This window comes from Caenorhabditis remanei, chromosome V (assembly GCF_010183535.1).
Source record: "Caenorhabditis remanei strain PX506 chromosome V, whole genome shotgun sequence".
In the NCBI taxonomy this organism is placed as follows: domain Eukaryota; kingdom Metazoa; phylum Nematoda; class Chromadorea; order Rhabditida; family Rhabditidae; genus Caenorhabditis; species Caenorhabditis remanei.
The window spans coordinates 8,612,721-8,634,584 of NC_071332.1; the positions used below are offsets into that span (position 1 = coordinate 8,612,721).

General features: G+C 37.8%; 13 protein-coding genes across 13 annotated transcripts; 6 read left to right on the forward strand and 7 right to left on the reverse strand.

Moving 5' to 3' along the window:
* Positions 1-221: 221 nt before the first annotated feature.
* Positions 222-545, reverse strand: GCK72_018240 (uncharacterized protein; the record flags this gene model as incomplete). Its single annotated transcript, XM_003114009.1, has 1 exon — positions 222-545. One exon carries the CDS (start codon positions 543-545, stop codon positions 222-224), a length of 324 nt encoding a protein of 107 aa, XP_003114057.1.
* Positions 546-775: 230 nt separating this feature from the next.
* On the forward strand, positions 776-1,990 carry GCK72_018241 (uncharacterized protein; the record flags this gene model as incomplete). The annotated part of the gene is made up of 6 exons (XM_003114135.2): positions 776-798; positions 845-980; positions 1,037-1,287; positions 1,337-1,557; positions 1,601-1,790; positions 1,837-1,990. 6 exons carry the CDS (start codon positions 776-778, stop codon positions 1,988-1,990), a joined length of 975 nt encoding a protein of 324 aa, XP_003114183.2.
* A 220-nt stretch (positions 1,991-2,210) lies between these two features.
* Positions 2,211-2,734, reverse strand: GCK72_018242 (uncharacterized protein; the record flags this gene model as incomplete). Its single annotated transcript, XM_003113937.2, has 2 exons — positions 2,211-2,400; positions 2,448-2,734. The coding sequence occupies 2 exons, from the start codon at positions 2,732-2,734 to the stop codon at positions 2,211-2,213; spliced, it is 477 nt and encodes a 158-aa protein (XP_003113985.2).
* A 629-nt stretch (positions 2,735-3,363) lies between these two features.
* Positions 3,364-5,489, reverse strand: GCK72_018243 (uncharacterized protein; the record flags this gene model as incomplete). The annotated part of the gene is made up of 7 exons (XM_053732459.1): positions 3,364-3,637; positions 3,852-3,982; positions 4,030-4,162; positions 4,207-4,575; positions 4,646-4,739; positions 4,850-5,135; positions 5,352-5,489. The coding sequence occupies 7 exons, from the start codon at positions 5,487-5,489 to the stop codon at positions 3,364-3,366; spliced, it is 1,425 nt and encodes a 474-aa protein (XP_053581372.1).
* Positions 3,430-3,735, forward strand: GCK72_018244 (uncharacterized protein; the record flags this gene model as incomplete). Its single annotated transcript, XM_003114180.2, has 1 exon — positions 3,430-3,735. One exon carries the CDS (start codon positions 3,430-3,432, stop codon positions 3,733-3,735), a length of 306 nt encoding a protein of 101 aa, XP_003114228.2.
* Positions 5,490-6,256: 767 nt separating the features above from the next.
* On the reverse strand, positions 6,257-7,370 carry GCK72_018245 (uncharacterized protein; the record flags this gene model as incomplete). The annotated part of the gene is made up of 4 exons (XM_003114420.1): positions 6,257-6,552; positions 6,596-7,023; positions 7,087-7,232; positions 7,287-7,370. The coding sequence occupies 4 exons, from the start codon at positions 7,368-7,370 to the stop codon at positions 6,257-6,259; spliced, it is 954 nt and encodes a 317-aa protein (XP_003114468.1).
* A 294-nt stretch (positions 7,371-7,664) lies between these two features.
* Positions 7,665-11,637, forward strand: GCK72_018246 (uncharacterized protein; the record flags this gene model as incomplete). Its single annotated transcript, XM_053732460.1, has 6 exons — positions 7,665-7,969; positions 8,016-8,729; positions 8,772-9,150; positions 9,193-9,663; positions 9,709-10,130; positions 10,920-11,637. The coding sequence occupies 6 exons, from the start codon at positions 7,665-7,667 to the stop codon at positions 11,635-11,637; spliced, it is 3,009 nt and encodes a 1,002-aa protein (XP_053581373.1).
* A 116-nt stretch (positions 11,638-11,753) lies between these two features.
* On the reverse strand, positions 11,754-12,484 carry GCK72_018247 (uncharacterized protein; the record flags this gene model as incomplete). The annotated part of the gene is made up of 3 exons (XM_003114292.2): positions 11,754-12,083; positions 12,136-12,370; positions 12,426-12,484. 3 exons carry the CDS (start codon positions 12,482-12,484, stop codon positions 11,754-11,756), a joined length of 624 nt encoding a protein of 207 aa, XP_003114340.2.
* A 750-nt stretch (positions 12,485-13,234) lies between these two features.
* GCK72_018248 (uncharacterized protein) lies at positions 13,235-15,623 on the forward strand (the record flags this gene model as incomplete). Its single annotated transcript, XM_053732461.1, has 2 exons — positions 13,235-13,357; positions 15,318-15,623. The coding sequence occupies 2 exons, from the start codon at positions 13,235-13,237 to the stop codon at positions 15,621-15,623; spliced, it is 429 nt and encodes a 142-aa protein (XP_053581374.1).
* On the reverse strand, positions 13,744-15,230 carry GCK72_018249 (uncharacterized protein; the record flags this gene model as incomplete). The annotated part of the gene is made up of 3 exons (XM_053732462.1): positions 13,744-14,049; positions 14,103-14,149; positions 15,083-15,230. 3 exons carry the CDS (start codon positions 15,228-15,230, stop codon positions 13,744-13,746), a joined length of 501 nt encoding a protein of 166 aa, XP_053581375.1.
* A 382-nt stretch (positions 15,624-16,005) lies between the features above and the next one.
* Positions 16,006-17,683, forward strand: GCK72_018250 (uncharacterized protein; the record flags this gene model as incomplete). The annotated part of the gene is made up of 7 exons (XM_053732463.1): positions 16,006-16,032; positions 16,079-16,371; positions 16,420-16,655; positions 16,727-16,849; positions 16,894-17,207; positions 17,255-17,517; positions 17,563-17,683. 7 exons carry the CDS (start codon positions 16,006-16,008, stop codon positions 17,681-17,683), a joined length of 1,377 nt encoding a protein of 458 aa, XP_053581376.1.
* Positions 17,684-18,505: 822 nt separating this feature from the next.
* GCK72_018251 (uncharacterized protein) lies at positions 18,506-18,931 on the reverse strand (the record flags this gene model as incomplete). The annotated part of the gene is made up of 1 exon (XM_003114139.2): positions 18,506-18,931. One exon carries the CDS (start codon positions 18,929-18,931, stop codon positions 18,506-18,508), a length of 426 nt encoding a protein of 141 aa, XP_003114187.2.
* Positions 18,932-21,296: 2,365 nt separating this feature from the next.
* Positions 21,297-21,722, forward strand: GCK72_018252 (uncharacterized protein; the record flags this gene model as incomplete). The annotated part of the gene is made up of 1 exon (XM_003114388.2): positions 21,297-21,722. The coding sequence occupies one exon, from the start codon at positions 21,297-21,299 to the stop codon at positions 21,720-21,722; it is 426 nt and encodes a 141-aa protein (XP_003114436.2).
* Between the last annotated feature and the right edge of the window lie 142 nt (positions 21,723-21,864).

Here is a 21,864-nt window from a genome sequence, read left to right on the forward strand (position 1 = left end):
GCACACCCTATTTTGTTCATAGCATTTGTAATTTTCACGTGTCTTTCTTGTTCATAAATGAGTACACCACAAGGATTGTAATGCGGAACACGGCCTCGGATACAAATGATAAATATTGAATACTAAGATGTAGACTCTTCTTCAGACATGAAAAATAAACAAAAAACAGAAAAGACAAATTTATTTCTGCTACATTTCGGATGTTTCAATTCGGGGGCATTTCATGCAGCCGTAATTTTCACAATGACTTCCCCTTGTTGGGCTCCAGCCTTGAACGGAGCTTGCGGGTCAGTTTCTTCAGCGGGTACTTCAGCATATTGGATCACAATTTTGTCCTCTTTCGGGGGTCCAGGGAGACGATTAACATCCAGTTTAGCTTTGCCTTTGGCGTCAATGAAACCATAAACTGGACGGACACGATAGTGTTCATTGTTCGACGATTTCACTTTGAAGGCCAAACGAGAATCCGATTCAGAAACGATATTGTGCGTAGAGTTTCCTCCGGACGCAGGAAAGTTTCCAGCTGGCGGGTCGACGTTGATCATTTCTCAAGAGGACGCTTTCTTCTTCACTTCCAGAAGCAATGAATACCTGTAATCTAACAGTTTCACTAGCTTATAATGGTCGATAGATGACCTTTACTGATAAGAGAATCGAATCAGGAGGTCAAATGGCTACGTGATAATTCATTTCTCCGAAAATGCATTTGTTTTATATTCATTCCTAGTTCTTGAGTAACTGATTACAATTAATATTTTTACTCGTCTTGTCAACCATGTGGGCGTTTCTGTTCCTATGGTAAGTTCCGAAATTTTAAACTGATAAAACATTGTTCATAATTTAGGATGACACTAACCATCGTTACATTTCTGATGATCCTCGGAAGATGCACAATTCTGATTTATCTTGTCTTTTGTGTCCCAATCCTCACCACAATTCTCTACTTCATTTTCAAAAATGATACTTCTGCATCAAGTGCTGTAAGTTTGGAAAGATTATAAATTATCTGCCAAATGTTCTATTTTGGAATCGAGAGCTCTTTTTCAAAAATTTCAATTTCGGGGGTCATCGTGGATCTCCAGAAAGAGCTCCTGAAAACAGTATTGCAAGTTTTATGAAAGCGAAAGAAGATGGATGTGATCTTGTAGAATTTGATATTCATATATCAGAAGATGGAGTCGCACTCTTGATGCATGATGACACAACAGAAAGAACTGGAAACGCTGATTTGAAAGTAGAGAAAACATCATGGCCAGTATTGGAAGGAATCGATTTGAAACCTGTTAAGTGAGTCACCGGATTCACTTTCAGAATACAAAAAATCTATATTTTGCAGCAATGTATCAGCCAAGATTCCGAAGTTACACGAAACAATTGATTGGTGTGTTGAGAATGGAATGAAAATGCTATTTGACATGAAGAATGACAATCTAACTTTGATTGAACACATCGCAGATGAAATCAAGAAACGAAATATTTATGATAAAGTGTTGGTGAGCAGTTTCAATCCAGTTGTTCCGTGGAGATTGAAGAAAATTGACCCGAGAATTATCACAGGTTTATTAATTTTTCTTTATTTTACATTTCTTTCTGATTCCAGGAATCACATTGGATCGTTCCTATTACTCATACAGTGATGATCATCGTAAACTTCCGTTCACTACAAACATGTTTGCTCATTTTTGGAATGAGATTCTAGATGAAATCAATATGATCATTCAACCCCTTTATATACTACCGAAATTTCTTGGAGTTGATGTGGTTATGATTAGTTTTCGATTGATTTCCGAGTTCGTTGAATTTTATAGATTAAAATGTTTTAATTTCACTTTCCAGGAATGCTGTTCGAGAATCAAACGAAAAAGGATTTTCAGTGATATCGTGGACAGTCAACGATCCTGATTATATGAAAATTCTGGCAAAGCTGAATGTTCCATTTCTAACAGATATCAGTTCTCAAGTTGATCGAAAGACTTTCAAATCAAAATGAAGAAATTGCGATTCTGTTTAAGTAGTTTTTTAAATACATCAACATAATTAGTTTTTGAACATGTTTTTTTATTCCGAAAAGCTCGCAAAGGAAAAAATACAGACGAAATTGAATAGTAACAATCTAAAAAAAAAGAATGAGAAGCACCGAAAGAAAAGAAAACATGAGATCCATTTTGGCAAGGAAAGACGATGAAAAATTGTTGTAAATGTCTTAAAATCTAATCAAAAACAGTATAAATGTATCTTCGAACAGGTGGAGGAATGATTTTATTTCCCAATTCATCGTATTCAACATCTTCTTCATCTTCATCACTTTGATCTTCATCTGATCCTTCAAGACGTTGATCGTATACTCTCTGACCTGTTTGTACATATTTGTCAGCTTTGGACGGATAGGTTTGGGTTATTCTGAAATAAAATGAATTTAAAAACGACATAACAGTTGAGTAACTCACCTATTGACCATCGAACTTTTCTGCTTCCATCTCTCCTTCAACATCGTCTTTTTATGTTCATCAACAAAAAGGAAGATGATTCGATCCTCCAGTGACTGAGATTGAATCAATCGTTTGACTCCTTCTTCTTCATCTTCTACAATACTCATTGTAGCCACGTGTGGATCAACTTGACGAATTCTGTACTGTGCATCAATACTTCTTAACATTCTGTCGAATACCAGCTTCACTTTTGCTTGCACAATAGCAACGCATAGTCCGACGACTGATAGTCCAACCAGTGTCATTGCTAAATTGAAAATGATGAAATTGGGTGTTTTTGTGACGACGTCTCCGAGGCCGATAGTTGTTAAAGAAGTGAAGAAGAAATAGAATGCAGTGAAGTATGTCCATTCGTATTCCCACAATCTGAAAAAATAGCTGACAATTTCCAGAGTCAGAAGGTTTGGGATTTAGTTTTTAGAAACCATCACGACTGTTCAAAGCCTTTTTATACAAGAAGAATCTTTTTTCTTTATCTCTTAGTTCCGGACTCAAAACTTCCAATACCACTCTTCAAGGCACAGTTTCATAGAAGGAATGGTTGGTTACATCGTCCAACCATGTTGAAACTCCTGAGCTCGTGTCAATTTCATTTTGAAACATATAGGTGGATCATCGAAACTTTTGAACTTCACTTGATACAAACGGTCTGAGGCAGAATTTATTGAATAACTCCCGCTGTTTCAAAAACCGGGGGTGGATCGAGATTAGTTTGGTTCACACAAAGTTGGGCCAAAGCTTCAGAGACATTTTGAACCTGATGTCTCAACAATAGATATATGTCATAGTTTTCAATATGAAAGTATCCCACTGAGCATTTTGGATCCGTATAAAATGGAGCCGATGGATCCATTCCTCATCAGTTCCGACTGACTCAATTCATCATGGTAAGTTCTAATCCGACAGTTTTCAGAGATCTTCTCATCTCAACCATTTCCAGATGTTCCGTTTCCTCATTGCTCTTGCTCTCTTCTCCACTGTTTCTGCAGTTACCTTGGCTATCTGTCAGAACTACTGTGCCTCTGTCAATGGTGGAGCATCTTATGACAATTGCTCTCCATGGATCAGTTTTGCCACTCAAACCAATCAGACCTGCTACAATCTCTGTGTCCATAACTGTGCTGCTGTCTATGATGGAGCCTGTATGACTGGAAATGGATACCGTTGCTGTCTTCCAACTACTCCAGCTAAAACCCAACAATTCAAAGTCAGTGGATGCAACAAACTTTACAATAACCTTGTCTAGAACATCAAACTTTTCAAGTCAATAAAGATATTAGCATTTCAAGTTTTTGTTTCAGCCTTCAAGTTGTTCTTTTAGGAAACAACCGGGCATTTTTATATTTTAAAAGAATCCAATACCTGACAATGAACGCAGATATCATAATCCACAAAAAGAAGAAAATGACAGCAGACTTGATGGGTACAGTTTGTACTTGTTCTCCCATAGGAACATCGACATCAAGAGGAGTTAACGGATGATTTGATTCAATCTGAAAGTGGAAAGTTCTACTTGAAAAATCTCAGAATTTAGTCTTACATGTTGAACGGGATTTGACAGTTGAGTTGTTGTTCGATGAAGCAAAGGAGCTGTGGATGATAATGAGAGCTCACTTCCAACTCGGCGAATTCTCTCTCGACGTATTCTTCTTTGCATGTCTCTTTGAAGGCTTCTGAACAAGTAAAATTAGCCTTACAAAAAAAAGAAAAGGCTCACTTTTGACAGAAGTTTTCATTAAATCGATTCCAGCCATACTCAATCCACGTAAAATACAAGAATCCCCAATCGAGAAGAATTGTGAAAACCAGTGGAATACCAACACAAGCATACATCATCGAAATGATTCTTCCACTTTTAGTAAGCGGATGGAAGTTACCGTATCCAATAGTTGTATATAAACTTGCAGAGTAATACACTCCACCCCATAGATTCCATTTCGTTTCTCTCATCTGTGGTTCATAAATCGTCACTCCCATTTTCTGTTCGTACCATTCCAATGCATGTCGAGATTGTTCCAGTTTGAAGTGTTCTCGTGATGAATTCCTTCCACGAGGATTCGTGTTGTCTTGTTCAATTTCTCGAAGTCTAAACAAACTCATATTGTGCTCTGTGGCTTGATTGGCTCCCATCGATCAATCAGATAGAGTGCACAAACCTTTGAAATAGTTGCTCTTGATAGATCTTTCGTCTCTCGTACACATCTTTCTCATGTTCAAACTTTTTGATGAGCTGTGTCGTTTCATAGCCACCTGCAAAGAATATGAACCAGATGTGAGATATGGGAATTCAATGGGATGGAAGTTCCGAAGATCAAGAAAACAAAATAACTGTTACTTCCGAAATTCAGAAATCAACAAACCTTCGATAGCACTGAAAATGACACCTCCAAATAACGAGAATGCAAATAAAATGACCAGCCATGCCATGTGTCTCCACATTGTTTTATTCCGGGCATCTTGATTGGCTATCATAATTTTTGCTTGTTTCTCTTTTTCTTTGGCTGCCAATACTTCTGGATCTTCTTGTTGTGGGAGCTCTTCTACATCCAAATTCTTGTCCTTCTTTTTCTTTTTCTTCTTTTTTTTCGATTCATCTTCAATCACCACCACTTTTGTATCACTCAATTTATCACTATTCGTGGCATTCTGAAAAGAACTGAATTGGCTTTGTGATATGAATAGTGAAGAAAATAAGATTTACCCCGGGAACAGATCACTAAATTTTCGGGCTTGTACGTTACAAAAGTTACAATTCAGCCCCTAATAGTAAGAAGGCTAGGATTTCTTGAGTTATATCAATTCTTCTCCTTACTTTCTAATCTGATTTACACTTTGGAACCTCTATCATACTGTCTACAATACCTTATTAAAACTAGGTAAACTTTTTGACATGTTGCCAATTCCACGATTCATTCTTTCCTTCCATTTACTATCTGCACTTTTACTTCTACCCGGTACCGCCACTTTTTCATCTTTTTTAGCGGCTCCATTGCTTTTCATATCACTTTCTGAAATAACAATAAAAGTGATAAGTTGATAGAAAAGTAAGTGGTAATAACATAAAAATCAATGAAGTACATTATACTGAAGAGAAAGAGAAGAGGGGAGAAAAGAAGAAAGAATGCTCCTTATCATTATCTTCTCATTTTCTTCTGAAGAGAGTGTGAATTCTCCAATGGATCCGCAGGAGCAGCAGCAGAAGAAGAGCCACGAGTGAAAAAAACAGCAGAAAACGAAAAACGCATGAGATATTCTTTTTGTGTATTCTTTTACTTCTACCTTTACAACAGCGGTATTTCTCTGAGAGCACATAGGCGTCACGTCTTGATACACAATTTGATGAGAAAAAGCGGATGAGAGGATGAGAAACGAGGAAGAAGAGGAAAACGATGAAGAAGAAGAAATATTGGGGTTCTTTTGAGTTGTGTTCCTTTGGAATGTGGTATGAGAAGTTTGAAAAGTGGAGGGAGAAGAAGAAGAGGAACATCTGGAATATAAAGTCTTGGACGACAGAAATCGTCTCCGTACTTGTTTGAAAGTTACTTCGGCTATATGTTTGCAGACTTTCTGTCAAACATTTCTGGAACTTTAAAAATCTTAAAGCATTTCAGTCAAACTAGGTTCCTTTTAAAACTAAAATTCTATTAAAACCTGCTATTTATGAAGAAAAAAACAATGAAAACAATCTTTGAAAGAAGAGAAACAAAACGTCCTAACTAAAAAATCTCACAATAAAGTTACTAAAAAAACATTCATATCATATCATATTACTGCTCGCTTCCGAGCTCCACGCGGACAAAATCGAGGACATTTGCGTTGTGAGATTTGAGATACTCGTGAACCGACTGAGAAGGATTGAGCATGAATGCTTGACGGAGAAGAGCTGTTTCAGAGTCGTCGATATTGGTGACAACAACTGGATCCGCGTCTGGATCGTGTCCTTCCTGGCTGCTCAATCCATCTTGGCTTTTGACGGTTTCAGTAGCTTCCCCGAGGGTTTCTGGTGACATTCCGATGATGTGCTGGCAGATCTGCCCGGCAAGTTGTTGACTACTGATTGTTCCTGTAAGAAAGAAGAATAGTTATAAACTAATGAGTTTTCCTACCTGGTGTTGGTTGATTCAATGCAATTAGGGAGATGAATCTTCCCATAGGAACTTCATCGGTTCCGTCTTTTGGATGTGATGCTCCGAACAATGTGGTTCCTGTTGGAGCTTGATAAGCTTTCACTCTCTTCACAGCCATATTTTCTCCTAGTTTTCCAATTGCCAATGAAAGCACCTCGCGCATATTCTTTCCATCTTTATCAGTTAGATCTCCAAGTTCGAAAGAGAACTCCTGAAGTTTTGAACCACTCGAACTCGATTGAGATTTTGCTTTAGTGAGGGCGGAGGTGGAAATATTGGTGAGAAGATCTTTGAATGCACCAGATCGGGCAACGAAGTCAGTTTCACAACTCAGTTCGACAACTGCAGCTGACGATTTGTCAGTGGCAACCGAGACGAGACCGTTTGAAGTAACACGTGTACCAAGTCTGAAACAGTGATAAATTTATAAATGATGATTAGCAGCAGATGTTATATGAAAGGTTACTTACTTAGCTGCTTTGGCCCATCCTTCTTTAGCGGCGGCTTCTTTCAACCATTTGACAGCATTATCCATATCGTTCTCACCAAACTTAACGAGAGCTTTTCTACAATTAACATAGCTATAACCAGTACGTTTTCGGAGTGTCATGAGAGCCTGAAAACTGAGATTTCGTTTTTTTATTTTATTATTAAGCTTTAAAATTCAGACCTCTTTCGAGACTTTTTTCTCGGCTTCGGCTAGTGATCTGCCTGTTGTTGAGAATAGACGGATGAAAGTTGATCTTGCGAACATTTCTGAAACAAAATCTTATCATTTGAAGGTATTTTCAGCAAGAAAGCAGCAAAACCATGTGAAATTATGCAATTTTGGAGAAAAATGGGCGTGGCTAACTACATACACACATGCGCTCTATCGGACAAAGGCAGCGCGGCAAACCGACATGTTTGAAATTTATTAAAAGTTTTTTTCAACTGGCACTTCAATTTTGACATCAAATTGTTTATCAAACGTTCCAATAAATTATTATTTTGTATCACAGTATTACTTTATTGCTCGCATTTAATGACTGTAATTTCAGGCTTCAAAATGCCTAAAAGTAATCCAGTAACACCTAACAAACAATCCCCAGAAGACTGGAATGATTTGCTCAATGAATTCGTTCAAAAAACCGGACGCGGACTTCAAAAAACCTTTATTAAAAAAATGTGGGCTGTCCACGAAGATTTACTGGCGAATGCGAAATCTTCCCCGCTTAGAATGATGTTTTTCTCTCCTGCATTAACGATTTGTCCTGAGGGTGTCAAACTTGTCGCTGAAGTTTTTGTGAAAATTGGAATCTCTAACGGACTGACCCTACTGGAGAAGAATATTACAAAGTTTGACATAACAGAGTAAGATTTATTGGTGAAGGTGAAATAAATATTGTCTATTTTTCAGTGCGGAATGTCAAAGATATGGAGAAGTTTTCAAAACTGCTTGGCTCGACGCATACCAAGATGCAAGCTTTGACCTGACAGAAGAAATAGAGACGGATGTGATCCGAATTATATGCCAATATGCTCTCTATGGACAAAAACCATTCGCTGCCAAGTTTCGAAAAGTTCTCTCTGCATTTGTTTCTGGAAAAAAGAAGGATGTCAATTTCGCCGAGATGATCACAAGAATTTTGAACGGATGCCTATACAGAGCTATGGACGCTACCAACTATATCGTCAGCTCTTCAGCCGTCGAATTGTTCTTCATGTTTTTCCCATTAATCTCTCAAGAAGAGCTAGAGGAAAGAGAAAATCTTATGGCCAACCAGCTCCGCTATATGAGTGACTTATTACGTAGCGATATTGTTTCTGTTCGTACGCAAGCAGCGTCAAGTGTTCTGAAAGCTCTAGCAGAATATTGGGACATCATTCCAAAAGACATGGCAAAAGAACTTTTAACATTTATTATTGATGTATTGAGCCGTGATTCTGTGGTTGGAGTCAGAGTAGCAGTTTATGATGGATTAAATGAAATGGCTTTTATTCCCTCTTGTATGAACGTTTTCGAGCACGGATTGAAGTGTGCTGTACAGAAAGGAGTTCTTGATGCATCAGAAAGAGTTCGTCTTGCTGCGTTCCAAGCTATGGCTCGAATGAAACAACACAAGTTTATCAGGTAAGTATACCGGATACATTTTTTGTAAAATATAGTTTACAGCCCCTTCGATATTATCGAGCGTGATGATTCGATTGCAGTGTTTGAACTGGAAACTGTTGAAGAATGCCGCCGTCAGCTTGTTCCAGTCATGCATATTATAATGCCAATCTCAGAAAATATTGACGAAGAACAATACCGTTTACGTGTCAATCACATGCTCAAAAAGAGCCGAATTGCACTTTTGACTTATTTCCGACTTCTTGGACCAATGAAGATAATCGATCCAAAACAAGCTGGAAAACTTATCATCATGTTCAACATGTGGGCATACAGATATCTTCGAAGGAAAGGCGATCCATTACCAGAAACTTCTGAAGGACTCAAAAAAGCGAGGTCGTATTTAGAATGTTCGCTGATTATTTATATGTCTTGTAAAAAGGTTGGTTTGAATTGTTCGAGCAAATTCAAAACTTTTTTACAGATGCTGTTATTCGATTGCAACGAAAACATCAAATCAAAATGTGATCAACAGTTTGGAAAAATTGTGAAACTAATCTTTGAGCAATACGGCAACACACCAATACTCGGAACGGCAACTGCAATTAGCAGCGTTATTCCGAAAGAAAGTTTGAAGTCAGTTGCCACGGATGTTCTTGCTCGACTTGCAGACGATGAAGTTCCCGAAGAAGCACTCGAACCATTTCTCGAATCTGCTATCCATTTCAACCCAGACGCGGTTTTTGATTCGTTATCGAACGGACTCGATGTGTTTTACGATTTGTACGGAGATCAGTCTAAACAAACGAAGAAGAAGAAGCGGAATATTGGAATTCCAGATGAATTGCTGACATCGACATTAAAAAGGCTCAAATATACTATTCAAAGTCATAGCACATCGAGTTTGCTTGCTACAAATGATATTTTCAAACCGAAAATATTAGGGCTGATGAAGGTTGGTGATGCGTCAATTAGAAGAAAAACAAAACACTTTTTTCAGAAGGTTGATTTGGTTCGAGAAGCAATTGAAGTACGGTTGAGTAAGAAAGAGAACGAGGATTGTGCACTTCGTGATGAAACTCTGATCTTAGCTCTTGAATTCCGTTTCATTCTTCCATTATACGCAGTGTCAGAAAATCAGGAAGGTGAAAAAGAGCGAATGAAATTAATCGAGTCTATCAAGGCCCTTATGGATTGGTTCGAAACCAATATCGCCAAAAAGATGTGTGACTTCGGAGATCACAATCAAGACTTTTTCATTAAATTATCCACTAGTTTTTTGAATTGCATCAATGTAGCACTATCTGCATATGACTTCAAAATGAGACCGTTGGAATACGAAGACGAGGAAGATGAAGAGAATCACTCGCCAACAAGAAAAGATAAGGAAGATGAAGAAACTGTCGCTGTCAAAATTGCCAGGTGAATAACATGGAAACTTTCTCATGCAATCATACGTAATTTTTAGTCTGGAAATTCAGAATTTTTTTGTTCGAGAATTATTTGTTGAGAAATTCTAGGTCGGTCGAAAATTTGATCAGCTAGTACTCCACCTCGAATTTTTTTCGAGAGGTATTCTATCTGAATTAAAAAAAAACGAATTTTCAGACATTGAATCATGTGTTAATACAATGGTAGCTCCCAAACCTTTTTAGGTATAGGAAAAGCTAAACAATGTTCTCTACCAATAAAGTTATTGAGAGATATTCCGATTATCATACTTGTCAAAAATCGGGCCGGCCCGGCTCGGCCCGTCGGCCCGGCCCGGCCCGGCCCGGCCCGGCCCGGGCCGCCACGGGCCGGGCCGGGCCGGGCCGAAATTTCTCTCGGCCCGGCCCGGCCCGGTCGGCCCGGATTCAAAAATGGGTACCCATTTTTACCAATTTTTTTTTGAAATTTTTCGAAAAAAAAACAGTAAAAATGCTTAAATTATCATACATATTCACATTTTGATTCAATTTTAAATGTTTATTCGAAAACTATACTTTTTTCAAAAAATTTCCAAAAAAAATTCAAAAACTCAAAATGTTTTGAAAAAATGTTTCAAAACGGGCCGAGCGGGCCGGGCCGGGCCACGGGCCGGGCCGGGCCGGGCCGGGCCGGGCCGAGATTTTTCCTGATTTCGGCCCGGCCCGGCCCGGCCCGGCCCGGCCCGTGACAAGTATGCCGATTATGAATCCTCCATTCACATACTGTTATTTTTGTTTACAGAATCGTCCGTTCGTTTGTGAACAGTGGCACCCCAATCGATGTATATGTCCCCACTCTTCGAGTTGCTGCAACTCTTTGTGACGATTCGTATTCAGAAGCTCATAATTCCATTGCTCAGATCCTTCGATTTACAAACAAATGGGTGCACAGTAAATGCGAACTCGAAACGTTTTCACCGGAGCAAGAGAAAGAAACTGTGGAAGCGATTCGTCACCTTTATAAGAGAGTTATTGAAACTGGGGCATGGGACGAAAAGTGTTCCAACTCGATGATCAACAATAGCATTATCTTTTCATTTCACAGTTCATCAGAGGCAGAGAAAGAATTCGAAGATCCACGTCACGAAGACTTTAAACCATCTCAATTCATTTCAATGGTTATTATCAAGTTTTTCCTGAAAGACAAGAGCATTTCAGATGAATTTTTCAATACACTCTCATGTCATTACATTAATGAAAACAGTGTATATTTCAATTGTGAGGACGAAGATGATGCCACTTTTTTCAAGCTTTCAAGACTGGCCGCATTGTCCCATTTTTTGCGAGTTCTAGAGAGGTACTCAAAGTATCATACCAGTTTGATCAAAAATGAAATCGAACATATAACTACTCGTGTATTGGACATTTTTGCCAGCGCATCGGATCTTAACACTGTACCGCATCATGTTATGAACAGCTTGTCAATTCTTCTCGATGTGGGACTACCCGATGGATTTTAACTTTTTCATGTCTAACCTATTTGTATTTGATCTCACTCCTATACTTTTTTTTCTGTTTGTGTCTTATTTTTCAAAATTAAGTCATTTATCATCAAAAATACATTTTAAAGTTGTATTCAGAGAACATTCAAAGATAAATCTAATGGATGTTCTTTCGTGAGAAGAAATCGAGAAGGCCAAAATGCATCCAAATTAGGCTTTGCAGATAGTCCACCTCCGCTCAACGACAGTGATTCCGGCATGTGCAATTTCGGATTATTGTTCGAACTGTGACGATTTCGACTCCGACGACTACTGAATTGTTTTCCACAACCAGTTACTGTACACGTGTGCATTTCACGAAGATGCACAGCTGAAGTATGAATTTTCAGAGCTCCCTTGTCACAAAATGATTTCGAGCAGATGTCACAAGCAACTCGACGTTTGAGTTTGAGAAGTGCCGTCGACTGAAATACTTCGAATTTGAACTTTTAATATTCAAATAGAACTGAAACTCACATCATTGTCTTCTGATTGCTTATCCACTTTATTTTCAGATTCTTCTAGAATTTCATCAGATTTTTCATCTCGATTCTTTGAATCTTCATCAACTTTTGGAACAGTTTCAGTGGCTATTTTGACTTCTTCTTTTGTTGTTTCTTTTTTCGAAGTCTTCGAGCTTTCAGCCGGTTTTATCGACTGAAGTTGAAGCTGAGCGAGTTTCGGAGCATTGTGAAGTGTATTCAGACTCAACCTAGAATATCAAACTTCTTTTCAATGTTCTCTCTATTTCACTAATATTTACTTACCACGAGTTATAAATTAAATGTGGCATTGAGAAGAAATACGGAGGGAAACGAACATCCATTTTGTCACAAAAAATCAAGAATCGGGGGCTCGTTCACCAGAAAAGTGCTCCAAATCTAAGAAGCCTCCCGAGGGTCACGCCCCTCTTCATTCTTCTCCGCCTTTCATCGCCTTGTGTCATTTGTCTCTCAACACGTCGTCGCCGTCGTCTTCTTCAACGACGACGACGAAGAAGAAGAAGTGAAAGAAACAAAGACTTCTGGGATTTCTGAATGTTGTCACAGAACGTGTGTTCTATTCTCAAGGGAGAGAGAATTGAGAAACTTCTTTCTGATATTTCGGAGACTTGTTCTGTTGATAATCTCATGATGGGGAAGGTGTCATTACAGTAAGAATATGTGCCGTGGGAGCCGATGATTGACTGAAGGTATACATTACTAACATCTCACTCAGTCTTTCTTTTGGTAGCTCACTGATAATAAGTGTAATCGAGTCTTACTGTCTATCAGTCTTCTTTACACATCCGACGCTTTCCTGAATTCAACTAAATATTCCGTTATTCGATCAGACCGACCACTGTCTTTTATCTCCAAAAAATAGAAAGAGTCATTAATTCAAAAACGGAAAACGACAACGTCTGGCAGCCGGAGATTGCCTACTCTTTTCAATTATCGCCTATTTTTTTCTTCTCTTCTGATTCTTGCCTCCTCTAACGGCTCCTATCTAAGTGGGACATGCGCTCCCTAACAGATAATTATTCAGTTAATTAATTATTCACATCTCCATTCGATGTATCTTAATTTCCTGTCGAATGAGTGGAGAAGAGTCCTACCGTAGTCCAGGACATCTTCCAATTCCAAAAAAAAGAAGTCGAGGTCGTTTGAGGAAAGCTCAGCTCTCGGGAATGGATGATGACATGTCTTGTGTCTTTTTGGTAAAAAGCGACGACGGGCGGCACACAAACGACGTGTCGAAGTTTAGGATTGAGGCCATCTTTCCTCTTCTTCATCTTTCTCATAAGTCTCCCAAGAGATCGCTCATACACATTCCCTTTCGTTTTTCACACTTCGACACCCTCTGGCCTCCCCCGGAGCATCGCTGAGCATTCGGCATAAAGTGAGACAAAAAGTGACACATGAAACTAAACTGGTGTGACTTTTTGTGTTGTTTTTGGAACGAAATTCGCAAGAGACGCGTTTGGTTTCAAGTTGGTCACAACCAAATATTTGGAGGAGTAGAACGAGATCTTTTGGAAGAAAGGGTTACTGTAACTCTAACTGAGAATGCAAACAGTTTTATTGACTTGAAAACATAGAAGTTCTAGACAAGGTTATTATAAAGTTTGTTGCATCCACTGACTTTGAATTGTTGGGTTTTAGCTGGAGTAGTTGGAAGACAGCAACGGTATCCATTTCCAGTCATACAGGCTCCATCATAGACAGCAGCACAGTTATGGACACAGAGATTGTAGCAGGTCTGATTGGTTTGAGTGGCAAAACTGATCCATGGAGAGCAATTGTCATAAGATGCTCCACCATTGACAGAGGCACAGTAGTTCTGACAGATAGCCAAGGTAACTGCAGAAACAGTGGAGAAGAGAGCAAGAGCAATGAGGAAACGGAACATCTGGAAATAGTTGAGATGAGAAGATCTCTGAAAACTGTCGGATTAGAACTTACCATGATGAATTGAGTCAGTGGGAACTGATGAGGAATGAATCCATGGGCTCCATTTTATACGGATCCAATATGCTCAGTGGGATACTTTCATATTGGAAACTATGGCACCTATCTATTGTTGAAACATCAGGTTCAAAATGTTTCTGACACCGTAGCCTGGTTTAAACGCTGAAGTTTTGAGCTCAATATGATTGTTTGAAGCTAAACCATATTCGAAAAAAAACGTGTGGGTGAAGAGTCATTGTGTCTATTGTTGATGACGAAGCTTGAAGTACTCGGATTTGTGGGTAGTGGGAGTGACAGTTGGTTCTATTGTATATTCTTCATTTTGAACCAATCTCAATATTTTACAGGATAGACGTATGTTTTCCACATTGAAAACAGAAGGAGATGTATATATTTCGTGTCGAAGATAATACGTTGTATTGATTATTTCAAAGTTTATGAAAATCATAGCTGTCTCTGAAGAAGTTATTGAGCAGTTGGAAACATGAATACGAGATCAGAAGTAAATAATCCTGCTGGAGGAAGACAGTTCAAGAACTAGCAAAAGTACAAATTCAGTAGTATTAAAATAATACATGTTAATTGTCTGAATACGATGATTTAAAGTGATTATTCGGAACGATCTTCTTATTATGAGCGTTTCAAGATTCTTGAATATATGCATAGCACTTTTCTGTTTGTATTTGAACCTGTAATATAATCTCAGTCTTCTCTTATCTTTATATCTTGCCGTTCTGAATAAAGGAGTTCGTGAATTTATCTCTGAAATGACGAAATCACTGTTGAAACTGTCAAAGATGTCATCATGTATGTGAATGAAAACGGTTCTACGGCATCCCACTGGTTAAGAATTTAATTTTTCAACATGTAGGTGGATTCTCTAAACTTTTTAACTTCATTTGGTATAAACGCTCTGAAGCAGAATTTATTGAATAACTCCCGCTGTTTCAAAAACGGGGGTGGATCGAGCTTACTATTAGTTTGGTTCACAGAAAGTTGGGCCAAGGCATCAGAAACATTTTGAACCTGATGTCTCAACAATAGATATGTGTCATAGTTTCCAATATGAAAATATCCCACTGAGCATATTGGATCCGTATAAAATGGAGCCCATGGATCCATTCCTCATCAGTTCCGACTGACTCAATTCATCATGGTAAGTTCTAATCCGACAGTTTTCAGAGATCTTCTCATCTCAACTATTTCCAGATGTTCCGTTTCCTCATTGCTCTTGCTCTCTTCTCCACTGTTTCTGCAGTTACCTTGGCTATCTGTCAAAACTACTGTGCCTCTGTCAATGGTGGAGCATCTTATGACAATTGCTCTCCATGGATCAGTTTTGCCACTCAAACCAATCAGACCTGCTACAATCTCTGTGTCCATAACTGTGCTGCTGTCTATGATGGAGCCTGTATGACTGGAAATGGATACCGTTGCTGTCTTCCAACTACTCCAGCTAAAACCCAACAATTCAAAGTCAGTGGATGCAACAAACTTTATAATAACCTGGTCTAGAACTTCTATGTTTTCAAGTCAATAAAACTGTTTGCATTCTCAGTTAGAGTTACAGTAACCCTTTCTTCCAAAAGATCTCGTTCTACTCCTCCAAATATTTGGTTGTGACCAACTTGAAACCAAACGCGTCTCGTCCAAGAATAACCTTTTCTAATTGTTATATGGTCTTATTTTAACTCATTGAAGTTACGTAACTCATTAAGAAATCAAATGTTCATATGTAGTTTGTTAGAGTCACATTCCGAAGAACAATAATCTATTGACACATGTCTGCCACCTGCTCGTTAAACTTTGCCCTTCTCTTTCAACCATTCAGCTACTATTTGAACATTTCCCATTCATTTTTCTTTATTTTCTAGCTATGAAAGCGGTACTTTTTCTAATGTTATTTGGCTACGTAGGTGGCCAGGTATCTACACCATTCTTATATCTCCATTCACGAACAAAGCATTCAGATTACCAATAACGTATCCGTAGCAATAATTGGAGCAGGTTTTGCCGGACTACGTGCTGCTCAAAGATTTGAGGAACTGGGAATAAAATATACAGTGTTCGAAGGATCTAATCGAGTTGGAGGTAGAGTTTATCCATTTTCTTATTGGAATGGATACCTTCAACACGGAGCAGAATATGTGAATGGAGAGGATAATGAGATTTATGAAATCGTCAAAAAGAACAATTTACTGTCTCCAACAGAGATTGACGAAGAAGGATATGAAACGGTTGTTTATGGGAGGGAAGTCAATAAGTGAGTTGTTGAAATTATTCTGTTCACTTTCACATCTCTAAACTTCAGTAAACTGTATAATATTTGGGACAAGTTCGAAAGCTCTACCAATGAAAAGTTGGAGCGAGACGGTGCCAACAAAAAGATTTTCAACAAAACTGTATCCGAACGTATTGATTTTTATTTTGACTCGTTTCTGGCTCCACAGAAACTGACCCAATCAGAGCAGATAGTTATGCAGAACATGAACAAGTTATTCAAAAATCAGTACCAGATGGAATGGTCTGCTTCTGCAAATGATGTGAGTTGTAAAATTCAAACGATTATTCCAAAATGTTTCAGCTGTGTCTTAAAAACTTTGACACTTGGGATTCAGGAGTTGACTCCGAAGCGACACTCAATCAATATGGATTCAAAAGCATTCTGGATGTACTTACATCGAAAGTTCCAGTGAATAAAATCAAATTGTCGTCGAAAGTTGTGAATATTGATTATACAGGTTATGAGATTTGAATTAATTTTTTAGAAACGCTGAATTTGCAGGTAACAAAATAAAGATACTCCTCTCGTATGGTCAATCTTATCTCTTTGATTCCGTGATTGTCACCAGTTCTCTTGGATATTTAAAACAATACAAAAATAGTTTATTCACTCCATCTCTCTCTGCTACAAAGTCAGCCGCTATCGAAAGATTTGGATTCGGGAATAATATGAAAATATTCTTGGAATACAGTCGTCCATGGTGGCCCCGTGGAATGTCAACAGTTCAGATATCTGGAAGAGTTGGAATAAATGGAAATGGAAACAGTTTGGAGGATGAGTTGATGGTGTTCCAGCCAAGTTTATGGGCGAGTAATGTCAGTTTCTAAAATTTCCCGGCAATTTTTATTTTAATTCTTTTCAGATTCTTGTAGTTTGGATTGCTGGAAATGGCCCGAGGAAAGTATCTAAATTAACAGATTCACAACTGATCACTATCATCAATAATCACCTCACTACGAACCTAAAAGACGTTTACACTGTCTCCAACATCCAAAGAATCTACCGTCATAACTGGATTACCGATGAATTTTCACTTGGAAGTTATTCGTATATTTCGAATAAAACTTGTTCAATGAACACAGATGATCTCAAACTCCTGAGAGATCCCATTCTGGTTAACAGAAAGTGAGTAATTCATTTATGACGAGACGATGATAACATTATTTCCAGGCCAGTTATTTGCTTTGCCGGCGAGCATACAGATACAGAAATGTATCAAACAGTTGTTGGAGCAGCTAGAAGTGGTTTACGGGAAGCAGATAGAATATTAAATTATTATTCTTCTCTTTGAGATTTCATGTCAGTTTGAGATTCAAATGAACATTGTCTTAATTGTTAATTGTTTATTACGACTTATCAGTCGTGAAAAATATCTTCTTTAACTATCTCAGTTTATTTTTTGTTCAATTCTCAAGCAACACCCCTGGTATACTGTAACCATATGTTCTCCAGTCTCTCCAAACTTATTCATAACTCACTCTAATCCTGACAACTCCAGAAAATGATGCTTCGTAATCAAATTGACGGACTTACAACAGAGTGTACCAGAATCTAAAATGCAAACAATGGACCATCAGGAGGGGGCAAGAAGGTGTTGTATTGTTATGCAATGCATACATCCCGACACAATTTATCCCGGAAGGCTGGAGTAATAATTTCCATAATAAATCTTGTTATTACCATTATTAAAGCTAATCAACTCTCCTTTCTCACCTAGAAAGTATACTTTAAGTTGTCAGAAAGAGAGGTAAAACAAGAGAATGAGACGAATGACACATCTAATGGATATCCCATTCACTGGGAAAACGGAAGTGAGCATGGGAAAACGCTTGAAATGAGCAATTAAGGAGTAAGATGCAAAGGAAAGCGAATTGTTTCAAACTGAAGAGGAGAGCTCGGATACAGTCTACTTCGACTTTTCATCTTACAAATCTCAAAGCACAATTCCAGTTGGTTTCCGAGGTGAAAATATTCTGGCATAATTTGAAAATGTAGACCTCTGGTTTTATGTATAATTTATATTATTTATTTTTCAAAAGAATTTTAGAAACTAGTCATTTCACATGAATAAAGATGTACGGTGATTAAAAACATTCCAAAATTGCAATGAAAATTAGATAGTGATCTTCTCGAGTTTCTGAATTTCGGCGAGCTTTCTTCTGTAGTATTCACTGACTCTTCTTTGCTTGCGAAGACGTCTTGCAAGTTCACACTTCTTCTCTGCAATCTCTTGTTTCTCAACTCTCAGGTTGTGCTTTTCGGAGGCGAGTCGTTGATTCTGAAGGGTCAAAACATCATTTTGGAATCCGAGGAAGCGATTCTGACGGCGAAGAGTCCGGCGTTCTTGTCTGATTTCTTTCACTTCTTCCGCTTTCTTTTGTTGAATTTCGTACTTTTTGAGCTTCTCATCATAAGTGGACATATTGGAATGACTCCAGATGTTTCTCGATGATTCAGAAGAGGTGGAACCTAGTTTTTGGGATGAAGTATTTGAGGAAGACTTCTTGAATTTCTTGAGCAAAGTGGAGATAAGCTTCATTATTGTAGACGTTGGATGTCTGGAAAAAGGGAATGATTTAGTGGGAGCAAGGGAAGAGAATTGAACAGAATAAGAAGATAAGAACATGCATGAAAAGGGTGAGAGCATAGGCTCAAAGTGAACGTGGAAAAAACGAAAAACAAGAGTCAGTCAAAGAAGAGCAAAAGTGAGAACTGTGCTCTCACAATACATCGAATGAGAGTGAATGGTCTCCACTCATCCTTTTCTTTCTCATCAGCCCCGCCCATTCTCCCATGGTTACACTTCCGTTCTCATGAGATACCTGTTTTCCCACCGTCTACTAGTCCTGTTCGTCTTCACATTCCAGATTCCCATGACTCAAACTTGGTCTCCCACGGTCTCAAAGGAACGATAGCGTGGGAAAATACAGGGTGGAGAAGAACGAATTTCCAAAGAGTATACTGTATAAACAGAATAGAGAATGTATTGAAACTGAAAGTATGTCGATTTCATTATTAGCAGAAAAAGTGGATATCAAGAAAAACTAGAACCCAAATAACGTATACGCGATTTCGATTACTTGGAGTTTATATTAGCAAATTGTGCATAAAAATCCTGCTCGATGGGAGCAAGAAGAGGAGAATCGGAGCGTGTGGGAAAATATCTTGGCTGAAAGCATTATTGTTCACAAGAAGTTTTGAGTACTGAAGAAGAGAACAAAAATATGCAACTGATGGAATATTGAGTAGATCTACTTGACTATAAAAGAACAGAAAATTAAGTCGAAAAAATAAAAATAAAAACTTGACTGTAACTTGTACAGTAGCGGTCATAGGTGAGTATACCTCCACTCTTTCATGTGTATCTCAGCTGAAACAAGTCCGTTTTGCATAAACTTTTTTTTCAAAGATAGCTAAAACATTCAGCAATGAGAAAATAAGTTTTTTGCAAAAGTTAACATTTTTAATTTTGTCGATAATCGATTTTTCCTGACCGTGATTTGAAAGTTCGAAAAAAAAACTTTTTATTTTTCTCTTGAAGTTATTGAATTTTTGATGTCAAAATGATGGAACATGTTCAAATAAACAAAAAATTATGTTAAATTGGCTTCTCAAACCCTAAGCATCGTGCTAGAGCTCCAGAAGTCAAAAGTAGCGTCCTCGGGAAAACCTTCATAACTCATCAAAAAATGCTCCAAATTAGCCAAAACATGTACCAAAAGACGTGTTTCAAGTTTTTCTACAAAACAACATTAAAAAATCGAGATTTTAGAAAAAATAATTTTTCAATTTTTTTCATTCAAAAATTTTTTAATTCCAATTTTTCCTGGATTTTCGATATTTTCTGGCAATAAAACGAACAAAAAACTCAAAAATGTATCTCATTATGTTTGATAAAGCACTTCACATGCACATTTTGAAAGGTATGTCCGTTTTATAGCCAGAAAATATCGAAAATCTAGGAAAAATTGGAATTAAAAATTTTTTGAATGAAAAAAAATTGAAAAATTATTTTTTCTAAAATCTTGATTTTTTGATGTTTGTTTGTAGAAAAACTCAAAACACGTCTTTTGGAACATGTTTTGACTAATTTGAATGATTTTTTGATGAGTTATGAAGGTTTTCCCGAGGACGCTACTTTTGACTTCTGGAGCTCTAGCACGATGCTTAGGGTTTGAGAAGCCAATTTAACATAATTTTTTGTTTATTTGAACATGTTCCATCATTTTGACATCAAAAATTCAATAACTTCAAGAGAAAAATAAAAAGTTTTTTTTCGAACTTTCAAATCACGGTCAGGAAAAATTGATTATCGACAAAATTAAAAATGTTAACTTTTTCAAAAAACTTATTTTCTCATTGCTGAATGTTTCAGCTATCTTTGAAAAAAAAGTTTATGCAAAACGGACTTGTTTCAGCTGAGATACACATGAAAGAGTGGAGGTATACTCACCTATGACCGCTACTGTAGATGGATTCTGACAAATTAGTACTTCCCCATCCTGTATTTTCCCACGCTATCGTTCCTTTGAGACCGTGGGAGACCAAGTTTCACTCATGGGAATCTGGAATGTGAAGACGAACAGGACTAGTAGACGGTGGGAAAACAGGTATCTCATGAGAACGGAAGTCTAACCATGGGAGAATGGGCGGGGCTGATGAGAAAGAAAAGGATGGGTGGGCACAATTCACTCTCATTCGATGTATGGTGAGAGCACAGTTCTCACTTTTGCTCTTCTTTGACTGACTCTTCTTTTTTTTTACTTTTCACTCTTCTCCACGTTCACTTTGAGCCTATGCTCTCACCTTTTTCATGCATGTTCTTATCTTCTTATTCTGTTCAATTCTCTTCCCTTGCTCCCACTAAATCATTCCCTTTTTCCAGACATCCAACTTCTACAATAATGAAGCTCATCTCCACTTTGCTCAAGAAATTCAAGAAGTCTTCCTCAATGACTTCATCCCAAAAACTAGGTTCCACTTCTTCTGAATCATCGAGAAACATCTGGAGTCATTCCAATTCGTCCACCTATGATGAGAAGCTCAAAAAGTACGAAATTCAACAAAAGAAAGCGGAAGAAGTGAAAGAAATCAGACAAGAACGCCGGACTCTTCGCCGTCAGAATCGCTTCCTCGGATTCCAAAATGATGTTTTGACCCTTCAGAATCAACGACTCGCCTCCGAAAAGCACAACCTGAGAGTTGAGAAACAAGAAATTGCAGAGAAGAAAAGTGAACTTGCAAGACGTCTTCGCAAGCAAAGAAGAGTCAGTGAATACTACAGAAGAAAGCTCGCCGAAATTCAGAAACTCGAGAAGATCACTATCTAATTTTCATTGCAATTTTGGAATGTTTTTAATCACCGTACATCTTTATTCATGTGAAATGACTAGTTTCTAAAATTCTTTTGAAAAATAAATAATATAAATTATACATAAAACCAGAGGTCTACATCTTAAAATTATGCCAGAA